The sequence below is a fragment of the Cyprinodon tularosa genome, unplaced genomic scaffold (genome assembly GCF_016077235.1).
Source record: "Cyprinodon tularosa strain WSP-4 unplaced genomic scaffold, ASM1607723v1 ctg624, whole genome shotgun sequence".
NCBI lineage: Eukaryota > Metazoa > Chordata > Actinopteri > Cyprinodontiformes > Cyprinodontidae > Cyprinodon > Cyprinodon tularosa.
The window spans coordinates 385,542-406,720 of record NW_024039368.1 but is presented as its reverse complement, the minus strand read 5'-3'; the positions used below and the strand labels follow the sequence as shown (position 1 = coordinate 406,720).

General features: G+C 38.4%; 1 protein-coding gene across 1 annotated transcript; it reads left to right on the top strand.

Annotated features, from left to right (window-relative positions):
- The first annotated feature begins 366 nt into the window (after window positions 1–366).
- On the top strand, window positions 367–20,311 carry timm44 (translocase of inner mitochondrial membrane 44 homolog (yeast)). The gene is made up of 13 exons (XM_038307952.1): window positions 367–476; window positions 808–909; window positions 4,775–4,969; window positions 5,058–5,138; window positions 5,269–5,418; window positions 5,615–5,751; window positions 6,478–6,563; window positions 9,944–10,036; window positions 11,100–11,224; window positions 11,414–11,464; window positions 11,625–11,714; window positions 12,408–12,518; window positions 20,128–20,311. Exons 1-13 carry the CDS (start codon window positions 387–389, stop codon window positions 20,245–20,247), a joined length of 1,431 nt encoding a protein of 476 aa, XP_038163880.1. The 5' UTR covers window positions 367–386; the 3' UTR covers window positions 20,248–20,311.
- The last annotated feature ends 868 nt before the right edge of the window (window positions 20,312–21,179 follow it).

Below are 21,179 nucleotides of genomic sequence, written 5' to 3'. Positions count from 1 at the left end.
AAATAAAAAAGCTAATACAGAGAAGAATGCAGCTTATATCAAGGTCTCACGGTCTGGTTAGTTTATAATACAGTTATAAATGGCTTTTAAAGGAAGGTGGCTCTCAATGAGGAGGACCTTGTTACTTTAATGATGTTTACTGCTGGTGTTCTGCCAGATCAGCATACCTATAGCCAATACCCATTTATCCCTTAACTTTTGTATGAAAAATACACCTTAAATTACCTTAACAGGTGTGGATCCCTTTAGTCATCTACAAAAAACAAATTACTTCATTTTTGGCGTTTTAACTTTTTTTTTTGTACATAACTAAAGGGATACTCGCCCGTTGAGTTAGTTTAAAGTGCTTTTTCGTACCAAACAAGAGGGATAAACGGGACTAGCGCATGCGCATTGAGTATGCTGGTCTGACGACACCGGAAGTAATGACAGGCACGGTATCCAAGATGGCGGCTCCCTTGTGTCAGTGTTATCAGGTGAGTTCCTCGGACTTTGTTAATACTCCACATGCAGGTAATATAAAATGACAATAGAGGCGGAATATATGTTTAAGTAGTTTCGTAAATATGGTCGACGTTGAACAACATGACTTTGTTTAACCGACTAGTTTAATGTAGCATTGCTAACTGTGTGTTAGCTGTCATCGAGAAAAGCTGCATTTCTTGGACTATATTTGCCTGAACGAAACAAAAATTAATTAAGGCAAAGAGGGATTTTATAGGTGAAATGTTTTTCTATTCTATGTGTTCTTACAAATGTTCTAATCCTCATATTTACCAAGTCCAGGACCTTTTTGTGTGTCTTCAGATATGTGTCAGAAGAGGCTTGGTTGCCTTCCCTTCCTCTCACCTGCTGTTACCGAACAGAACCCATGTTTACAGGACATGTGGACTCTCGAGGTTTCCACAGGTACTAGTACCACATGTGATTTCTTTCTGGAGTGAGAAGCTTTTAAATGGTAATAGTATTTCCATGTACTGTCGTGTGAGAAAATGGATGCCCCCTTTTAGGATCTATCTGCATGTTTCAGGACATTCAACAAGTAAAAAAAATTTAAGTTAAACAGAAAATGCAGTTTGTAAATATTTTTATTTATAAGGAAAATAGGAAAACCTATGTTTAACACGGAATAAAAGTTATTGCCCCTAAAGCTGATAACTGGTTTTTCAAGCAACAGCAACGACTACAATCAAGTGTTTGCAATAAATCTTGCAGAGCATTGAAGGAATTTAGCCCCACACATATTTTCAGATTTAACTGAACCACACTGGTGGGTTTCTGAGCATGAAGTGGCCTATTTAAGGTTGTTCCACAGCATTTCAGTGGAGTTTGGGGTTAGGACTTGGACTAGGCCACTCCTAAGTTCCCATTTCAGATCAATGTCCTGCTGCAAAACCCAGATTTAGGACACAGAGATGTCCAGATATCCTCCTTCAGGATATTTTGTCAGACAGCAGAATCTGTGTTTCCATTTATCACAAAGCGTGTTCCACAAGAATCATTCAGAAAAGCCAGACTCGGGCTCCGTATCCTGACCCAAGTGAGGCACATCTCAAGCTACAATTATTGGGTTTCACCAAAGCAGACATCCCAAGTTCCAAAAACTAATTTCAAGGAGATACTTATCCCCCCGCCACCCGGGGACAACGGATCTGCACCCTGCCCCATACGTACACACTTAAGGCCAGCAGCTTTTCAACAACTGTTATTAACTAACAGTCATTTCTTAAACACAAAACAGAACAGTATTAGTCTTTTATTTTCAATAATTTCAATCTTGTAGCCTTGACCATCAGTTGTGCTTTTCCTGTTTTTCATGGGACTTCTGCATGCAGTGCACCTCGTCACTGTGTCATCATTCCTCACCATGGCTGGTTCTAGACAGGAGCCAACGGGGGCCAGTGTCTAGATCATGTCCTGGTCCCTGTTACGGCCCCTGTACTGAAGACATATTACTTAAAAGAAATTCTAATAAAGATATGCGCTGGAACAGACATCACTACTGATAGCTCCTTTGGATTTATTCCATTCTTTTCATTACAAATTCTGTTTTACAAATTATTCAAAAACAATAAGGTGATAGCTTCAGTGGGATTGAGTTAAATGTTTTTTAAATGTTAAATGTTTTTTTCTTCCACAATAAATAAAAGAAAATGCTCAAATTTTTACAGATGAACTTAGCAGTTTTTCTTGACTTCTAATTCAAATTTATAGAAAACAGTAGTTTTAACTTAAATTAAGTCAAAAAATATGTAAAATGCCTAAATTTTAAATGTATTTCAACCTCATAAGAAATAGAATTTCTATTGAACTTAATTGAAAAGTAATTTCACTACATGCAGCTCTCTTAATATATGTGAATACCTTGCCCTGAATTTTAATACATGCTTTTTTGTGCCCCCATGAAAACACGCTGGCCCCCTTCAGGCCCCCTGGTACATTTGGTCTAGATCCACCACTGTTCCTCCCCTTCACTAGACATGGATATACTTTAGTACATTCTGCTGTAAAATTAGTCCTATATTTAGAGGATTGATCCTCTGCCGTTTCCCAGGATGCACAGCTTTAAGTGGTAACTAGGTGACTGCCAGAGAGTAACCAGAGAAAATTATTGGACTGATCCAATCAGCTCTCTGACAACCAGTCACCTGGAACGCTGGTTGAACAGAGCATCACTTTGGACAGATACGCTGCACAGGTTTCAAAGGCAACCTCCTCCTCACACCCCGCTCTCTCTTGTTGTCTGCGCACTCAAAGTAGTTCTAATCCACACATGATGCACGAATTATTGTACTGCCTGCTCGCTCTCACTCGCATTGAAAAAACCCCACCTCACATAGTCTAAAATCCGGGATAATTTATCCAACTCGCGGGCATCTGTGAACAACTATCTATATCAGGGAGACTCCCGGAACTTCAGGGAGACTTGGGATGTCTGCCAAAGGAATGCCTCGCTTCCTTAATGTCACAAATGCAAGTCGGGTTCAACTAATCGGTGTTCATGGAGTCCATTGACAAACCATGGTAAAATGTCATCATGTCCTTATTTCACCTTCTCAGAGGAGCAGTTCTGGTAGAAGCCTGTCGGAGAAAAGGGATAGCAGGTCATTACTGATAGATTAAATGCATCACCTTTTATATTAGATAAATTGTTTTTAGAAAATATCCTAATTAAATTTCAACATTTTAACAGTGTCAACTTTGACAACCTTAGCCAATAGTCTTTAAATTAAATCAATATGGATTGGGTTTTTTTCTTTAAATCTATAGGTCTGAAGAGTTTAGACATAGTTTCATAAACTGCTTTTAATTTAGATTTAGTCAGACTTTAGTCAAGAATGTTGCTTGGAAAAAAAAACACTGTAGTTGATGAAATAACTTATTTTTTCCACTTTAAAGTAACTTAAAAATGGTTAGTAACACTAGTGGTGAGGTGCATACCTGGCCACGGATTAAAACAGAGTCAAAAACACCTCATTCATTAATTGATCTGTCTCTTTATTTAACACCCCTCAGGTTTTGAAGCATCAAAACATCCCCAAACCATAACACCACCAAAAATTAATAATATATATTTTTTAATTGTGTCACTTTTTGCACTGGATGTAATTACACAGTTTTTTAAAGGACCATTATTTGTGTCATAACTCCAAAGAATATTTTACCAAAAATAAAATGAGACTAACTTTAATGTTATTTTGGCTCAGCAGTGGTTTTGGCCTTTGAACTCAGCCATGGAGGCCATTCTCCTTCTTATAGTGGAGGCATGAACACTGTCTTTAACTGAGATGATCTCAGTTTGGGTCTTTTGTGATCTTGATGAATTACTGTTTTGTTCTTGGGATGATTTCGGCCAGCTGAAAACTCCTAGGAAGGTTCACTGCTTTCTCCACTGTTTTCTCCAATTGTGAACAATAGGTCTCCCTGAGGTTTACTAGATTCCCAAAGCTTTAAGTATGGCTTTATAAACCTTTCCAGACATGTAGATCTATAGGGCTTTCTATTCTTTCTATATCTGTTCCTGAATTTCTTTGGATCTCAGGCTTTTTTAGGATCTTTTTGGTGAACTTCATTTTTCACTGTCAGACACATCCTTTATAGGTGATTTTATGGTTTAGAACAGCTCTGGCTAAAGTAAATAAACCCAGGTGAGAGAAAGTAGAGTTGTGTTATAACAAGGATAGTTCAATTACTCATTCAGGACCTTGTAGGTTTGAATTTGTTTTTCTTTAAACCAAATCCAGAAACCTTAATTTAAAACAAATCTACATTTTTTTTTTTACGTGTGTTGTTTTTGACCAATTTTTAAACTTGTTCTTAAACAAGTGTGAAAAAATATGCAAAATAGAAAGAGACAAATATTTTCTCACACCACTTAATGTTCTGCTTATTCTTTACTGACCCTTTGTGGGGAAATTCAGTAAGTGGCAAAACAAAAAGACAAACGGAAACATACAGGTTCACACATCAGAAAAAAAAGCAAAAAAAAATAACTTCAAGACTAAGAACTTTTAATTTTAATCAAAAACAGAAAAAAAAAATTGGTTGAGGGAGTATTTAATTTTATCTCCACATCTTGATTATGAACTTTTCTTCCTTGATTTCTCTCATGTAATCCCAGGAAAGTTAATGAAAGTTTACAGCTGTAACCCCATTAAAAACCCCAAATGGGAAATAGTTTCTCTAAGACATTCTACTGTTATGATTGTAAGAGTGCCATAAATGTGTCTTTCTGTTTTAAATCTCATAAATCTAATGTTTTGTTGTGCCTCAGCCTCCTCTTCTTCAGGTGAGGTATATGTCGGGGGACAAGAGTGGAGGGAGAAAAGGTTTCCTTGGGGAATTTTTGGATAACCTAAAGCAGGAGCTGAACAAAAACAAAGAAATGAAAGAAAATATCAAGAAGTTTCGAGAAGAGGCCAAAAAACTTGAAGAGTCAGATGCACTGAAACAAGCTCGGAGGAAATATGTTAGTATCTCTGCCTACACAAAATTACTTTGCACTTGATTTCTTGTTCTGTTCTTTCACTTGATCGTTGCTTACTTTTGTTTCCTAGAAAACAATAGAGTCAGAAACGGTGAAGACCTCCGAGGTCCTGAAGAAGAAACTGGGAACCATTTCAGAGACGGTTAAAGAGGTGAATGTGAAATGCATCTTAAGCTTTTCGCAGCCTTTTTTTTCTCCTGTTTTTTTGTTTTGTTTTTTTTTCTTCACTAAATTGGTATAGACTGTATTTAATTGTGCTTGCTTATTTGTGTTATGGACAGGGGCTGGAAGAGGTCAGTCGTACAGAAATTGGTAAGAAAATCAAAGAGGGGATGGAGGAAGCAGCCAAAACTGCAAAGACATCGGCAGAATCGGTCTCTAAGAGCGGAGAGATGCTGGGGAAGACTGGTGCGTTCAGAGCAATATCTCAGGTACGAACTTTAACTGAGGGATTTATAATTTTACTATATCCTGACCTAAAGTTAAGTGGCTCTAATTGTCATTTCTCCTAATTTATTTATCACCAAGTTAAATATCAAACAAGATTTAAATTAAACAGACAAATAAGAATTTTGAATGGAAAAATGTTGTATTTATTGTGATGAGCCACCTATTAATGTTTTTTAGAGTGTGGAGAGTGTGAAGAAGGAGATCGGTGACCTTGGCCAAACTGGACCGTACAAACCTCCAGCCCGACTCCGGAAGAGGACAGAGTTCTCATCCAAGGGGGCGGGGGAGGACGGAAAGGTCTTTGAAGCCAATGAGTAAGTGAGTGCCCATTGAGTCCTCTGATACTGAGAGGGAGGATTGCTCCTCTGCGTTACACAAAGCAGTTCAGCTCATTTTGCTGTGAGCGGTGAAATGAAAAACTATAGAGTGCTAAGACTTTATCCACGCAAACACTGATCCATTTCCATCATTAATTCTATCAAGTTCTGCAGTTTTTTTAGGGCAAAGCTTCTTAATCTATGGCGGCGTCTCCTAAAGAGGCAACAATAGATGATCTTTATCTAATAATTTTATGCAGGTATTATTTTGTGTTATAATTAGGGCTGAAACAATTAATTGGATTAATCGATTATTGAAATAATCGTCAATGAATTCAGTAATAATCATTAAGTGGAGTACATAGACTGTGCCTTTAGCAGACAGAGCGACCCACCTTGAGCAGCAATTATACCAAAATTGTAAAAAAAAAAAAAAAATTATATATATGTATATATATAAGCATTTTGCATTTAAGATAAAAATATTTTTGTCTGTCAATATGTTCTATCCAGAACTCCTCTAATGGAAAACTTTTAGTTTTACCTGGTTTAATTTAGCAAAAAAAAATCCTCTTTAAGGAACCTTTGACTATCTGATTATTAATCAAAAAATAATCAACAGATGAATTGATTTGCAAAATAATCGTTAGTTGCATCCCGAGTAATAAAGATGTTTGAGCTGAATGACAGCTTTAAATCTGTATCTTTTAAAATCTTTTTTAGGGAAGCTATGGGTGTGGTGCTGCACAAAGACTCAAAGTGGTACCAACAATGGAAAGACTTCAAGGACAACAATGTGGTCTTTAATAGTAAGGGATATTCATCTTTATTTTACTCTTTCTCTGCTTTTGTCATTGTTTCCTAATTGTTAGAACATTGTTTTTTTTTCTCTTTATTATGCAGTATATCGTAAAACGTGTTTTCGTGTATTGTATTATCTTGTTAGCCCAGTAAACTAGCCCCGCCCGGCAGCGGCCAAAATAAATTTTGCCTGTGTAAATTACACATTTAATCTCACATTTAGTCTGGTTTATCAGGCTACTATCTTGTAGCATATTTTACTCAGAGATCCACTGAAGATGTACAGGTGCTGGTCATAAAATTAGAATATCATGAAAAAGTAGATTGATTTCAGTAATTCCATTTAAAAAGTGAAACTTGTATATTATATTCATACATTACATACAAACTCATATATTTCAGATGTTTATTTTGTTTAATTTTGATGATTACAAATGACAACAAATGAAAATCTCAAATTCATCATATCAGAAAATTAGAATATTACTGAAGACCAATAAAAACAAAGGATTTATAGAAATGTTGGCCAACTGAAAAGTATGAACATGAAAAGTATGAGCATGTACAGCACTCAGTATTTAGTTGGGCCTCCTTTGGCCTGTATTACTGCAGCAATGCGGCGTGGCATGGAGTCGATCAGTCTGTGGCACTGCTCAGGTGTTATGATAGCCCAGGTTGCTCTAATAGTGGCTTTTAGCTCTTCTGAATTGTTGGGTCTGGTGTATTGCATCTTCTTCTTCACAATACCCCATAGATTTTCTATGGGGTTAAGGTCAGGAGAGTTTGCTGGCCAATTAAGAACAGGGATACCATGGTCCTTCAACCAGGTACTGGTAGCTTTGGCACTGTGTGCAGGTGCCAAGTCCTGTTGGAAAATGAAATCTGCATCTCCAAAAAGTTGGTCAGCTGCAGGAAGCATGAAGTGCTCTAAAACTTCCTGGTATGTGGCTGCGTTGACCCTGGACCTCAGAAAACACAATGGACCAACACCAGCAGATGACATGGCACCCCAAACCATCACTGACTGTGGAAACTTTACACTGGATTTCAAGCAACGTGGATGAAGTGCCTCTCTTCTTTTCCTCCAGACTCTGGGACCTTGATTTCCAAAGGAAATGCAAAATTTACTTTCATCAGAGAACATGACTTTGGACCACTCACCAGCAGTCCAGTCCTGTTTCTCTTTAGACGCTTCTGACGCTGTCTGTGGTTCAAGAGTGGCTTGACACAAGGAATGCGACAGCAGAAACCCATGTCTTTCATACGTCTGTGTGTGGTGGTTCTTGAAGCACTCACTCCAGCTGCAGTCCACTCTTTGTGAATCTCCCCCACATTTTTGAAGGGGTTTTGTTTCACAATCCTCTCCAGGGTGCGGTTATCTCTCTTGCTTGTACACTTTTTTCGACCACATCTTTTCCTTCCCTTCGCCTCTCTATTAATGTGCTTGGACACTGAGCTCTGTGAACAGCCAGCCTCTTTAGCGATGACCTTTTGTGTCTTGCCCTCCTTGTGCAAGGTGTCGATGGTCATCGTTTGGACAACTGTCAAGTCAGCAGTCTTCCCCATGATTGTGTAGCCTATAGAACTAGACTGAAAGACCATTTAAAGGCTTTTGCAGGTGGTTTGAGTTAATTAGCTGATTAGAGTGTGGCACCAGGGGCCATCAATTTTGAACCTTTTCACAATATTCTAATTTTCTGATATGATGAATTTGAGATTTTCATTTGTTGTCATTTGTAATCATCAAAATTAAACAAAATAAACATCTGAAATATATGAGTTTGTATGTAATGTATGAATATAATATACAAGTTTCACTTTTTAAATGGAATTACTGAAATCAATCTACTTTTTCATGATATTCTAATTTTATGACCAGCACCTGTATACATTTCTTCTGAATGTTGTCACTATAACAAACAGATTGGAGCTTAGACTGTTTTGTTCACAATTATATCAGATGATCTAAAGTAACTTATTTCTCTCAGTCCTTATTTCATCTTAAAATGACACAAATAGCATTTTATTCTCACCATTAAACTCACTTTAAGGTCTCTGTATGTAAATACACTATATTGCCAAAAGTATTTGCTCACCTGCCTTGACTCACATATGAGCTTAAGTGACATCCCGTTCCTAATCCATAGGGTTCAATATGACGTCGGTCCACCCTTTGCAGCTAGAACAGCTTCAACTCTTCTGGGAAGGCTGTCCACAAGGTTTAGGAGTGTGTTTATGGGAATTTTTGACCATTCTTCCAGAAGCGCATTTGTGAGGTTGCACACTGATGTTGGACGAGAAGGCCTGGCTCTCAGTCTCCGCTCTAATTCATCCCAAAGGTGTTCTATCGGGTTGAGGTCAGGACTCTGTGCAGGCCAGTCAAGTTCATCCACACCAGACTCTGTCATCCATGTCTTTATGGACCTTGCTTTGTGCACTGGTGCACAGTCATGTTGGAAGAGGAAGGGGCCAGCTCCAAACTGTTCCCACAAAGTTGGGAGCATGGAATTGTCCAAAATGTCTTGGGATGCTGAAGCATTCAGAGTTCCTTTCACTGGAACTAAGGGGCCAAGCCCAGCTCCTGAAAAACAACCCCACACCATAATCCCCCCTCCACCAAACTTTACACTTGGCACAATGCAGTCAGACAAGTACCGTTCTCCTGGCAACCGCCAAACCCAGACCCGTCCATCAGATTGCCAGATGGAGAAGCGCGATTCGTCACTCCAGAGAACGCGTCTCCACTGCTCTAGAGTCCAGTGGCGGCGTGCTTTACACCACCGCATCCGACGCTTTGCATTGCACTTGGTGATGTATGGCTTGGATGCAGCTGCTCGACCATGGAAACCCATTCCATGAAGCTCTCTGCGCACTGTTCTTGAGCTAATCTGAAGGCCACATGAAGTTTGGAGGTCTGTAGTGATTGACTCTGCAGAAAGTTGGCGACCTCTTCGCACTATGCGCGTCAGCATCCGCTGACCCCGCTCCGTCAGTTTACGTGGCCTACCACTTCGTGGCTGAGTTGCTGTCGTTCCCAAACACTTCCATTTTCTTATAATACAGCTGACAGTTGACTGTGGAATATTTAGGAGCGAGGAAATTTCACGACTGGATTTGTTGCACAGGTGGCATCCTATCACAGTTCCACGCTGGAATTCACTGAGCTCCTGAGAGCGACCCATTCTTTCACAAATGTTTGTAAAAACAGTCTGCATGCCTAGGTGCTTGAATTTATACACCTGTGGCCATGGAAGTGATTGGAACACCTGATTCCAATAATTTGGATGGGTGAGCAAATACTTTTGGCAATATAGTGTATCTGAGATTGTAAGTAATATATTTTTTCTCCAGTCTTTATATAGTCTAATTCGTTCTTTGTTGCCTTAAGGGTTCTTTGAGATGAAGATGAAGTATGATGAGAGCGACAACGTCGTCATTAGAGCCTCTCGTGCTGTCACAGACAAGATGACTGACATCATAGGTAAGAGATCACTGTGTCAGACTTTATAGCGGATTTTCTGATTGTTTTCAAAACCTTGTCAAGGTGCATATTCACTTTATATCTAAACAAAAAATAAATTATCATAGAGTAAAGTTATATAGATGAAGCTTCCATCCTAATAGTGTTTTGATACCATCATCTGTCTACAGAAATATTAGATAGCCTGATGGTGACAACTGGTGAAGCTACTTGATAGAGCCCAACAGTCCTGTGGTGCATCACAGTAGAGCGGCTGCCTGCTTTGGTCAAATATTAGTTAATCAGTTAATTAAACAATCTCAACTTATTCTCAAACTTTAAATGGGTAAGAAGCCTGGCTCGCTGGCTTGGAGTGGAATGCGAGCCGCCCAGTGGGCTACTTTTGGTAAGCAGAACTGGCGCTGCGGGATGAACCGAACGCCGGGTTAAGGCGCTGACTCTCATCAGACCCCAGAAAAGGTGTTGGTTGATATAGACAGCAGGACGGTGGCCATGGAAGTCGGAATCCGCTAAGGAGTGTGTAAAAACTCACCTGCCGAATCAACTAGCCCTGAAAATGGATGGCGCTGGAGCGTCGGGCCCATACCCGGCCGCCGCAACTCCAACTTACAGTGAAATTATCCCCATTGCCTCTTATTAGAACATCATGGGGGAAAAAAATCAAATTCAAACAGGGACACAGAATCAGTGTAAGAAATAATCACTCTATTAATAATGACATTGTTAGATAGACTGTACAGATTTAGGCCCAACACACTTGAGTGGATTGGGAGGAAGACTCCCACCCCTGTTAGCCTCTGTTAGCCTTCATAGTGGATCGTTGCCTTTTCCTACATTTCTCCTGATGAATGTCTTCACTTCCCAGACTGTCATGGGTTCATCAAATGAGTTTCTCTTCTAAAAAGGCAAAAAACAATTTATAATAGTTTCTCTTGTTGATGTTGTTTTTGCTTTGTATAACTTACTTTTTTTCTCTCTCTTTTTTTGAAACCAAACGCTTAAAAACTGTTTTGTTTTTGTGTTTCCAATCTTGACTACTGTTTTTGGTGTTTTGTTTTTTTAGGAGGACTGTTTTCAAAGACAGAAATGTCTGAGGTTTTAACAGAGATCTTGAAGGTGGACCCTTCCTTTGATAAAGATTCTTTCCTGAAACAATGTGAACAAGATATCATCCCAAATATTCTGGAGGTATGTTGACCATTTATTCCATCCATGCATATTCTCTATGAGTTCTTTATTTAAAGTCTGATTGTTCATAAATCTATGGGGAAATTTTACAATCTGAAGAAATAATGACTGTTATAGAGTGTAGTATGGATTTTTTGAATGCAAGATCTTTCCTCCCAAACATGTGGGCATATATGTTTTATTGTGCAGGCGATGATCAGAGGGGAGCTGGAGGTACTGAAGGACTGGTGTTATGAAGCGGTAAGAACATCAGTTGGAGATCTTCTTGGGCCGTTACCAAGCTAATACTGTCCATAGCTCTTAATCATTTGAACTGCATCTACTGAGAATGTGTAGATCTAGTAAAGCTGTGTTAAAGGGATTTTGTTTATTATATTTTTCTTTTTCCTTTGGTAAACAGACTTACAGCCAACTCGCACATCCAATTCAGCAAGCCAAAGCCATGGGACTTCAGTTCCACTCTAAGATTCTGGACATAGATAATATAGACGTAAGTCTTAGACTCAATTTTTTCTAGATTAACATTTACTTGATGGATGCTTTGAAACAGGGACTTTAGATCAATTATCCTATAGCTAAAAGATCCCTGATTTACACATTTAAATGCTTTATTAACAAACTCTGGAAGCAGCGATTTGATTCAGCTCAGGATTTTACAGGTTTTTCCACATGTGCTGAAAATGAATTCATGAAATATTAGACAATGTCTTCCTGTTGATATGATAAAAACTCCTCGTTCACGTGACTATTAGTTTGCTACTTGGACAAGGTCACATCGCTGAATTTGAATGCCTTTTAAGAACATCAATTACCAGAGTAGATAAGCCAACATATGCTCTATATTTTATTTGATTCGTAGATAAGATTTGATTTCAAATTTGGTTTGTCTAATGGCCTTTATAAGAGGAGATCTGCAAGAAGAAATGCAAATAACACTTAGTAGAAAGTGCTTGAAACTTGACTGACAGCAACACATTTATTAAAATGTTTTTCTGTTACTGATTTGTGGTGCATGCTAGATTGAAGCCTCCACTTCCTGTTTACGTCAGTCACACATATGTGCCATGCAAGTAGAATTTAGCACTTTTCCACAGAAAGTTTACTGCAAAGTCCCGCTATAATTGATTCTGAGCAAGCAAGCTTTCAAGGTCATGATAATTATTATTAATTATTGCTTTTCCAGTTGGCCATGGGGAAGATGATGGAACAGGGTCCAGTGCTGATTATCACCTTCCAGGCTCAGTTGGTCATGGTAATCCGAAACACCAAGGGAGAGGTGGTGGAGGGAGACCCTGTAAGAGGAACGACACACTTTTCATTCAAAAATCAAAACACAATTTTTGTTAATAGTCTTAAGTGAATAGTCTTTGGCTCAGAACACACTAATTGATTTTCTGCCTATTTTTACCCCTAATTCCCACGTTGTGAAAGTCTGTCAGTTTAGACTACTTGCATTCAATCGGCAGGGTGAAACGACACAAACATTAGGAGTCTGCACTTGTGTGAGAGGGGCCGACCTGACCTCAGACACATACAGTTTAGTAGAGTGAAATGATCACCGAACAACAGGGAACATGTCGATGATAACAGCCATGAAAAAGGGAGGACAGACATGCCAACAGTTGCAAGAGGAAACATTCTTAACCAAACACCTATTTGTCATACATTCTTCACTTTCTTTTTAACATGATCCGGTCCAAACTTTTAACTATCGTTTAAGAATAAATGAAGTTTTTACAGGGTTTCCGCGGTCAGTGATTAAATTATTATTTTTTTAATTAAGGCCTTAATTGGCATTAAAATTAATTAAATGTGATTATCGGTGGCTTTTAAATGCTTAAATAAAATAAAAAAGTTTATAAAAACGATTTCGTCAGATATATTATGAGTTATAACTGGTTCCATGTGTTTGTGCGGAACTTCTTCCAGTTGATCGTAAAGCCGTACGTTCGGAAAAGAAGCTCAAGGCGGAGAAAAAATGTAGAGAACGGGAAAATGCAAATTTCAACAAAAGTGCCTGGAAAACGAGGAAATGGGGACAGTTCCTCGTTTTGATGATGGAGGATTTTGCCGTGTTTATTTATTGATATATATATATAGATATATATATATATATATATATCTATATATATATATATCTATATCAATGGCGTCTCCCCCATTGAGGAAAGGGAGGAAGATCCTCCCTAAAAAAATTGTCAAAACTTGCAGAAGATATTATAATAAAAACGAAAAACGTATTAATTATATAATTGTTGGTATTTCATAGGTATTTAGTAGGTTGTTTGCGGTAAAATTCTATTTTAGCACTTCTAAATCGCTAAACGGTCCACTGAGGACCGTCCTCCCTAACCCCCTCATTGACTCCCATTATAAATGCTCAAAACCTGGCCGTAGCGCGGGCTTCTCATTTTAACATTGAAGTGAATGGAGGACAGTGAGGACGGTCCTCCCTTTGGGAGGGTCAGCTCGAAATGCTAGCCTGTCATCAAGCGGCCAATCTGCAACGTTGCATTCGTCGATGTGCCCAATCAGAATGAAGAGGGTGGGCTGATTGGATGACAAAATTTCAGTGTCATGCAATTTTTCATTCATTCTCTAGAACGGACATCGACTTGTTGAATAGTGCCTTTGATTACTGTTGAAATCAATAAACGAAACAATGGAAGTAATTGATGTTGTTTTCAGGATGTTGAAAGGCAGGGTGAGCAGAGTCATACCGAGTTTTACAGATCTCTCTACGAAGCAGTGCACGACAGCATCAGAGCGCAGCTCACCCAGTGCTTCCAGCAGCTCGATCGTCTACATTTTATGGAGCTGTTAGACTTTGAAAAATTCGACTCATTTAAGGCAGCATTCCCTACCAAAGCATTAGCAAACTATTCGAGACATACGGCCACTTCTTTGATGAGCCTAAATTAAAAGCACAGCTGCAGCACTACTACAGTGATGATGAGCTCCACTCCTCCAAAAAACTGTGCGAAGCCATAAGCTTCATGAAGTCCAACAGGCTTGATGAGGCGATGGCTGAGGTGCACAGACTAATGTCTCTGATTGCTACTACCTCAGCAGGAGTTGAGAGGAGCTTCTCTTGCCTGAAACATATTAAAAGTTTCACAAGAATGGGGCAGGAGAGACTGAAGAGTTTGGCAATCATTTCTATTGAAAGGAAGATGCTGAAATGTCTCCAACAAGACCCCAAGTGGTATGAACATGTGATTGATAAATTTGCCACCCAGACATCAAGGAGACTTGATTACTTTTTCAAATAAATTCGAAATGTTTAGGCCTTTTAAAATACCTTAAATTCCACACAGCCCATTCAAATGTAAAAACATCATATTCAAAATCATAATCACCTTTGCTTCAGTGTAAAAACAATTGATATGCCCACACAAACTTGCTCTATAGGCCTACTTCAGTTTATTACAAACAATGCAACCCCTTTAACAGTGCCTCAGCACCAAGCACCGAAATACAAATATAACCTCCAGATCTCTGTCTCTCTCTCTCTCTCTCTCTCTCTCTCTCTCTCTCTCTCTGTCCTCCCTACTTTTTATGACCAAGATACGCCACTGATATATATACACTATATTGCCAAAAGTATTTGCTCACCTGCCTTGACTCACATATGAGCTTAAGTGACATCCCGTTCCTAATCCATAGGGTTCAATATGACGTCGGTCCACCCTTTGCAGCTAGAACAGCTTCAACTCTTCTGGGAAGGCTGTCCACAAGGTTTAGGAGTGTGTTTATGGGAATTTTTGACCATTCTTCCAGAAGCGCATTTGTGAGGTCGCACACTGATGTTGGACGAGAAGGCCTGGCTCTCAGTCTCCGCTCTAATTCATCCCAAAGGTGTTCTATCGGGTTGAGGTCAGGACTCTGTGCAGGCCAGTCAAGTTCATCCACACCAGACTCTGTCATCCATGTCTTTATGGACCTTGCTTTGTGCACTGGTGCACAGTCATGTTGGAAGAGGAAGGGGCCAGCTCCAAACTGTTCCCACAAAGTTGGGAGCATGGAATTGTCCAAAATGTCTTGGTATGCTGAAGCATTCAGAGTTCCTTTCACTGGAACTAAGGGGCCAAGCCCAGCTCCTGAAAAACAACCCCACACCATAATCCCCCCTCCACCAAACTTTACACTTGGCACAATGCAGTCAGACAAGTACCGTTCTCCTGGCAACCGCCAAACCCAGACCCGTCCATCAGATTGCCAGATGGAGAAGCGCGATTCGTCACTCCAGAGAACGCGTCTCCACTGCTCTAGAGTCCAGTGGCGGCGTGCTTTACACCACCGCATCCGACGCTTTGCATTGCACTTGGTGATGTATGGCTTGGATGCAGCTGCTCGACCATGGAAACCCATTCCATGAAGCTCTCTGCGCACTGTTCTTGAGCTAATCTGAAGGCCACATGAAGTTTGGAGGTCTGTAGTGATTGACTCTGCAGAAAGTTGGCGACCTCTTCGCACTATGCGCGTCAGCATCCGCTGACCCCGCTCCGTCAGTTTACGTGGCCTACCACTTCGTGGCTGAGTTGCTGTCGTTCCCAAACACTTCCATTTTCTTATAATACAGCTGACAGTTGACTGTGGAATATTTAGGAGCGAGGAAATTTCACGACTGGATTTGTTGCACAGGTGGCATCCTATCACAGTTCCACGCTGGAATTCACTGAGCTCCTGAGAGCGACCCATTCTTTCACAAATGTTTGTAAAAACAGTCTGCATGCCTAGGTGCTTGAATTTATACACCCGTGGCCATGGAAGTGATTGGAACACCTGATTCCAATAATTTGGATGGGTGAGCAAATACTTTTGGCAATATAGTGTATATATATATATATATATATATATATATATATATATATATATATATATATGAGAGTTATGGGTACTTGTTGATGGCATTAAAATTATTTCCAAGAGCATTAAAAAGCATTAAATTAGAGTTCCTTATTCCTGTATAAACCCTGTTTTAGCTGAACCCCACTCTAACAAACTCAGAATTAATGTGACAAAGAATACTGTTAAAACTTACCAAATCACAAGGGAGTTGAAGCTAACGTATGAGGTGCCCCCAGGGACATAAATCAGAATTAACTTGCATATACACATATTAAATTACACTCTTCCATATAATATACTCACACTCACATATATACTATATAATAACCTCACACAAACACTAGTAAAAAGCTCTCACATAAACTAGTGAAAACATTTACCTCTTATATAATCTACTCAAAAGCTCTCATACAAAGTAGTGAGAACTGTTCATATAAACTGGTGAAAAGCTTTACCTTTCATACACACTACTAGAAAGCTTTCATATACACTATTAAAAAGCTCTCATATACACTAGAACGCTCTCATATACACTATTAGAAAGCTCTCATATACACTATTAGAAAGCTCTCATATACACTACTAGAAAGCTCTCATATACACTATTAGAACGCTCTCATATACACTATTAGAAAGCTCTCATATACACTATTAGAACACTCTCATATACACTATTAGAACGCTCTCATACACACTATTAGAAAGCTCTCATATACACTATTAGAACGCTCTCATATACACTATTAGAACGCTCTCATATACACTATTAGAACGCTCTCATATACACTATTAGAAAGCTCTCATATACACTACTAGAATGCTCTCATATACACTATTAGAAAGCTCTCATATACACTACTAGAATGCTCTCATATACACTATTAGAACGCTCTCATATACACTATTAGAACACTCTCATATACACTATTAGAACGCTCTCATATACACTATTAGAAAGCTCTCATATACACTATTAGAACGCTCTCATATACACTATTAGAAAGCTCTCATATACACTATTAGAACGCTCTCATATACACTATTAGAAAGCTCTCATATACACTACTAGAATGCTCTCATATACACTATTAGAACGCTCTCATATACACTATTAGAACACTCTCATATACACTATTAGAACGCTCTCATATACACTATTAGAAAGCTCTCATAAACACTATTAGAACGCTCTCATATACACTATTAGAACGCTCTCATATACACTATTAGAAAGCTCTCATATACACTATTAGAACGCTCTCATATACACTATTAGAACGCTCTCATATACACTATTAGAACGCTCTCATATACACTATTAGAACGCTCTCATATACACTATTAGAACGCTCTCATATACACTATTAGAACACTCTCATATACACTATTAGAAAGCTCTCATATACACTATTAGAACGCTCTCATACACACTATTAGAACGCTAAAATATATGGTCCCCCTCCTTTAATTTAGGCAAACATTGCTCAAATATCACCGAATCCAGATGGTTTGTTGTTGATGAAGAGAGGAATAAACACAGTTTAAGATTTGCAGCTAAATTAATTTGTTTCCATATTATGGAACTGCTATCAGGCACTTCCCATCATCTTATATCAGTAATAAAAAATTATAAATACAAATTTGGTATTTGGTGACTTGACTTTTATTTCTGTCAGGCTGAAGTGAAAAAACTTGGAAAGAGACTGATTCTCTTGGCGTTTAAAATAACAACACAAAACAGCATAAGAAAACCGCATTTATTTTTTTTATTTTACAATTTTGTAAACAACAGCGGCTGATTAAACTAAATGTCTCAACCTTGTATAATTTTACGACTTTTTATTTAACCAAGAAATGATCCGAAAGGCCTGGGAAATGATCAGATCCGCTTATGTGGCTGCAATGCGCGGCGCGCTCCCGACACAGGTGGAACAGATTTTCACATGGGAACAGAATTTCGCACAACACCGGAAAAGGATCTCTGTTGAAGCAAAAACATAAAAAATAAAGTCGAGTAATGCCCATGCTTCTGTGAGTTGTTTAGCGGATAGCTGAGCATGAATCAATAATTTTATTTGATACAATTTCGGCCGGAGATAGCACAAAATGTACGGAGCTAGCCAGAATGACCTCCGTTTAAAACAACTTCCGGTGTAATGACGGTCCTTCCTGTTTCACTGAAACACCTTCCGTTTCAACTGAAACACCTTCCGTTTCAACTGAAATCCGCTAATAGCTTTTCAGTAGTGTGTATGAGAGCTTTCTAGTAGCGTGTATGAGAGCTTTCTAATAGTGTATATGAGAGCTTTCTAATAGTGTTTATGAGAGCGTTCTAATAGTGTTTATGAGAGCGTTCTAATAGTGTATATGAGAGCGTTCTAATAGTGTATATGAGAGCTTTCTAATAGTGTATATGAGAGCTTTCTAGTAGCGTGTATGAGAGCTTTCTAATAGTGTATATGAGAGCGTTCTAATAGTTTTTATGAGAGCGTTCTAATAGTGTATATGAGAGCTTTCTAATAGTGTATATGAGAGCGTTCTAATAGTGTATATGAGAGCGTTCTAATAGTGTATATGAGAGCGTTCTAATAGTGTATATGAGAGCTTTCTAATAGTGTATATGAGAGCTTTCTAGTAGCGTGTATGAGAGCTTTCTAATAGTGTATATGAGAGCGTTCTAATAGTGTTTATGAGAGCTTTCTAATAGTGTATATGAGAGCGTTCTAATAGTGTATATGAGAGCGTTCTTATAGTGTATATGAGAGCATTCTAATACTGTATATGAGAGCGTTCTAATAGTGTATATGAGAGCTTTTTAATAGTGTATATGAAAGCTTTCTAGTAGTGTATATGAAAGGTAAAGCTTTTCACCAGTTTATATGAATAGTTCTCACTACTTTGTATGAGAGCTTTTAAGTAGATTATATAAGAGGTCAATGTTTTCACTAGTTTATGTGAGAGCTTTTTACTAGTGTTTGTGTGAGGTTTTCAGTATATTATATGGAAGAGTGTAATTTAATATGTGTATATGCAAGTTAATTCTGATTTATGTCCCTGGGGGCACCTCATACTAACGTGTTCATAATTGCGTCTCTGTCACTATATAGTTGAGCAGCACAGAAAATAGCCTGTCAGATAAATCCCCTAGTCTGTGATCTGTCAGTATATCCAGCTTTTCAGTAAGTGATCAATCTAGCTGGCCTGATTATGGGAACCAATGAAGGTCATTTCTATGTTACATGCAAACAGGTTATAATCAAAGCAATTTAGGTTTGTAAAAACTCACTGAACATATCTCCTTTTTCCTTAGCAAGATATTTTCCTCAGGTGAATTTAATTAACAATTTATTTGCAGTACTCAGTAGGACATTTAGGTGTTCAGTAAAGGCTTTTATTGGCCTAAAAAAAGATTCCGATTCATTTTATGAGCTGTAAATCTACCATGCTATTTCCTAGGGGAACCTCTGGACTGTTTAAATGACAAAGAGGTCACTCCGTAACATGCAGCTGGCGCCTGCCCAGTTGTAAAGAGTGTAATAGCACTTCAACAGGATGGAAGGCATATAACCCAATCAGTTTTATGTCTTCAATTAAATGTCACCCGATGTCCCTCATGGACTGCTCTAATTTTTACTGAACCAAGCCTTGATGTACCGTAACTCGTGACGAAAAGAGAATATTAGCAAGACACAACCTGCATTAAGACTTTCACTGAGCACATTTTACAGAAGAAGTCGTATAAGGGTCTGTAACCAGAATTCAGCATTGTCCATTTTGTTTTTGTTTTTTTAGATCTTTTTTAAAAAGAAAATGAGAGAATATAGAATATCAGTATTCAGTTCTTTTGTCCTATTACCCTTCCCTAGATAACCATGTAGAGCCTACATTTGTTTAGCTGCTTTCTCCATATTTAAAATCTGACGACTAGAAATTTCACTTTAAATCTAAAGGAAATTTCGTATTAGTCAAATTGAATGTAAAGAACTGTTTCTTTATGTTTGGTGTACATTTGCTGTATTGTATTGTGAAAAATTGTAACATTTATGTTTTAGGATAAGGTGCTGAGAATGATGTACGTGTGGGCTCTGTGTCGAGACCAGGAAGAATTAAACCCATATGCTGCCTGGAGACTACTGGACATCTCTGCCTCAAGCACTGAGCAGATCCTCTAGGACTCTTTGTTATGCATAAAAAAAAAAAAACACCAACCCAGGGAGAGAATACGCTGTACCTGAACAGACCCAGTAGCTGCCTGGAGAGGAAGAGGAAGACGTATAGGAATCAGCAGATATGGCATGGGCTTATTTCCACACCCGAACACCATGGATCAGTGATGCTAACAACAGTATGCGCCTCATTATGACATTTTTTTAACTATATTTTCCATTGTATAACTTATTTTGAATGTTATGGTTGTTAGTGTCCTTTCCTATGACTCACACTAGAGGGCAGCAGACCACCAAAAACATTCACCATAGCAGGGTTTAGATCACTCGCATTCCTCTTATTCCAAGGAATAATAAACTTATTAATTATGATTCATCTATTTTTTTAGAACACCATGGAAATGCACGTATTCTTATTTCTGAATCATGTGGGTCGAGTTAGTTTCTCTAAAAAGAGCTCCTCCTCTGCTCAGTCCATCACTTCTTTCTCTTCCTTTGATTTGTCCTATTCTGATCGGTGGTGTCGGAGCCAATCAGAGCTCTGCTGTCCTTGCTATTACTCCTGTTTGTATGGTAATCATGATGTATAATTGTTAAACTGTCAACGAGTCTATATTTATTATGAAAAATAACAATTTTTTCAAAAATAAAAGACAAATGAGAAATATTTGTTGGAACTTTTTTTAATGTGTAACATTTAAATGGTACAGTGTTGTTCTACTGCAGTTATAAGTCTTTTTTTTTTTTTTAGCAATTTTTTAATGTTTTTAGCAATGTCTTTTATATTTCTTTTGGGAAAAAGGAAATCCCCTTCCAGATATTTGTATGCAGCATTAGAGCCTTACTTGGAGTTATTTTTTACGTATTTCATGTTTGGCAGTTATTAGCATGCTGTTCATTTAAGGTCTTAACAACAATAAAATGTGCCATTCTGCAGT

What these genes read in the sequence shown, in the direction of transcription:
- timm44 (XM_038307952.1), top strand. Translation starts at nt 387, where the DNA reads ATGCGCATTGAGTATGCTGGTCTGACGACACCGGAAGTAATGACAGGC. An exon ending in TTTCAGAGACGGTTAAAGAG is followed by an intron (nt 5,139 to 5,268) that starts GTGAATGTGAAA and finishes TGTTATGGACAG; the next exon opens with GGGCTGGAAGAGGTCAGTCG. An exon ending in CAAGATGACTGACATCATAG is followed by an intron (nt 10,037 to 11,099) that starts GTAAGAGATCAC and finishes TTGTTTTTTTAG; the next exon opens with GAGGACTGTTTTCAAAGACA.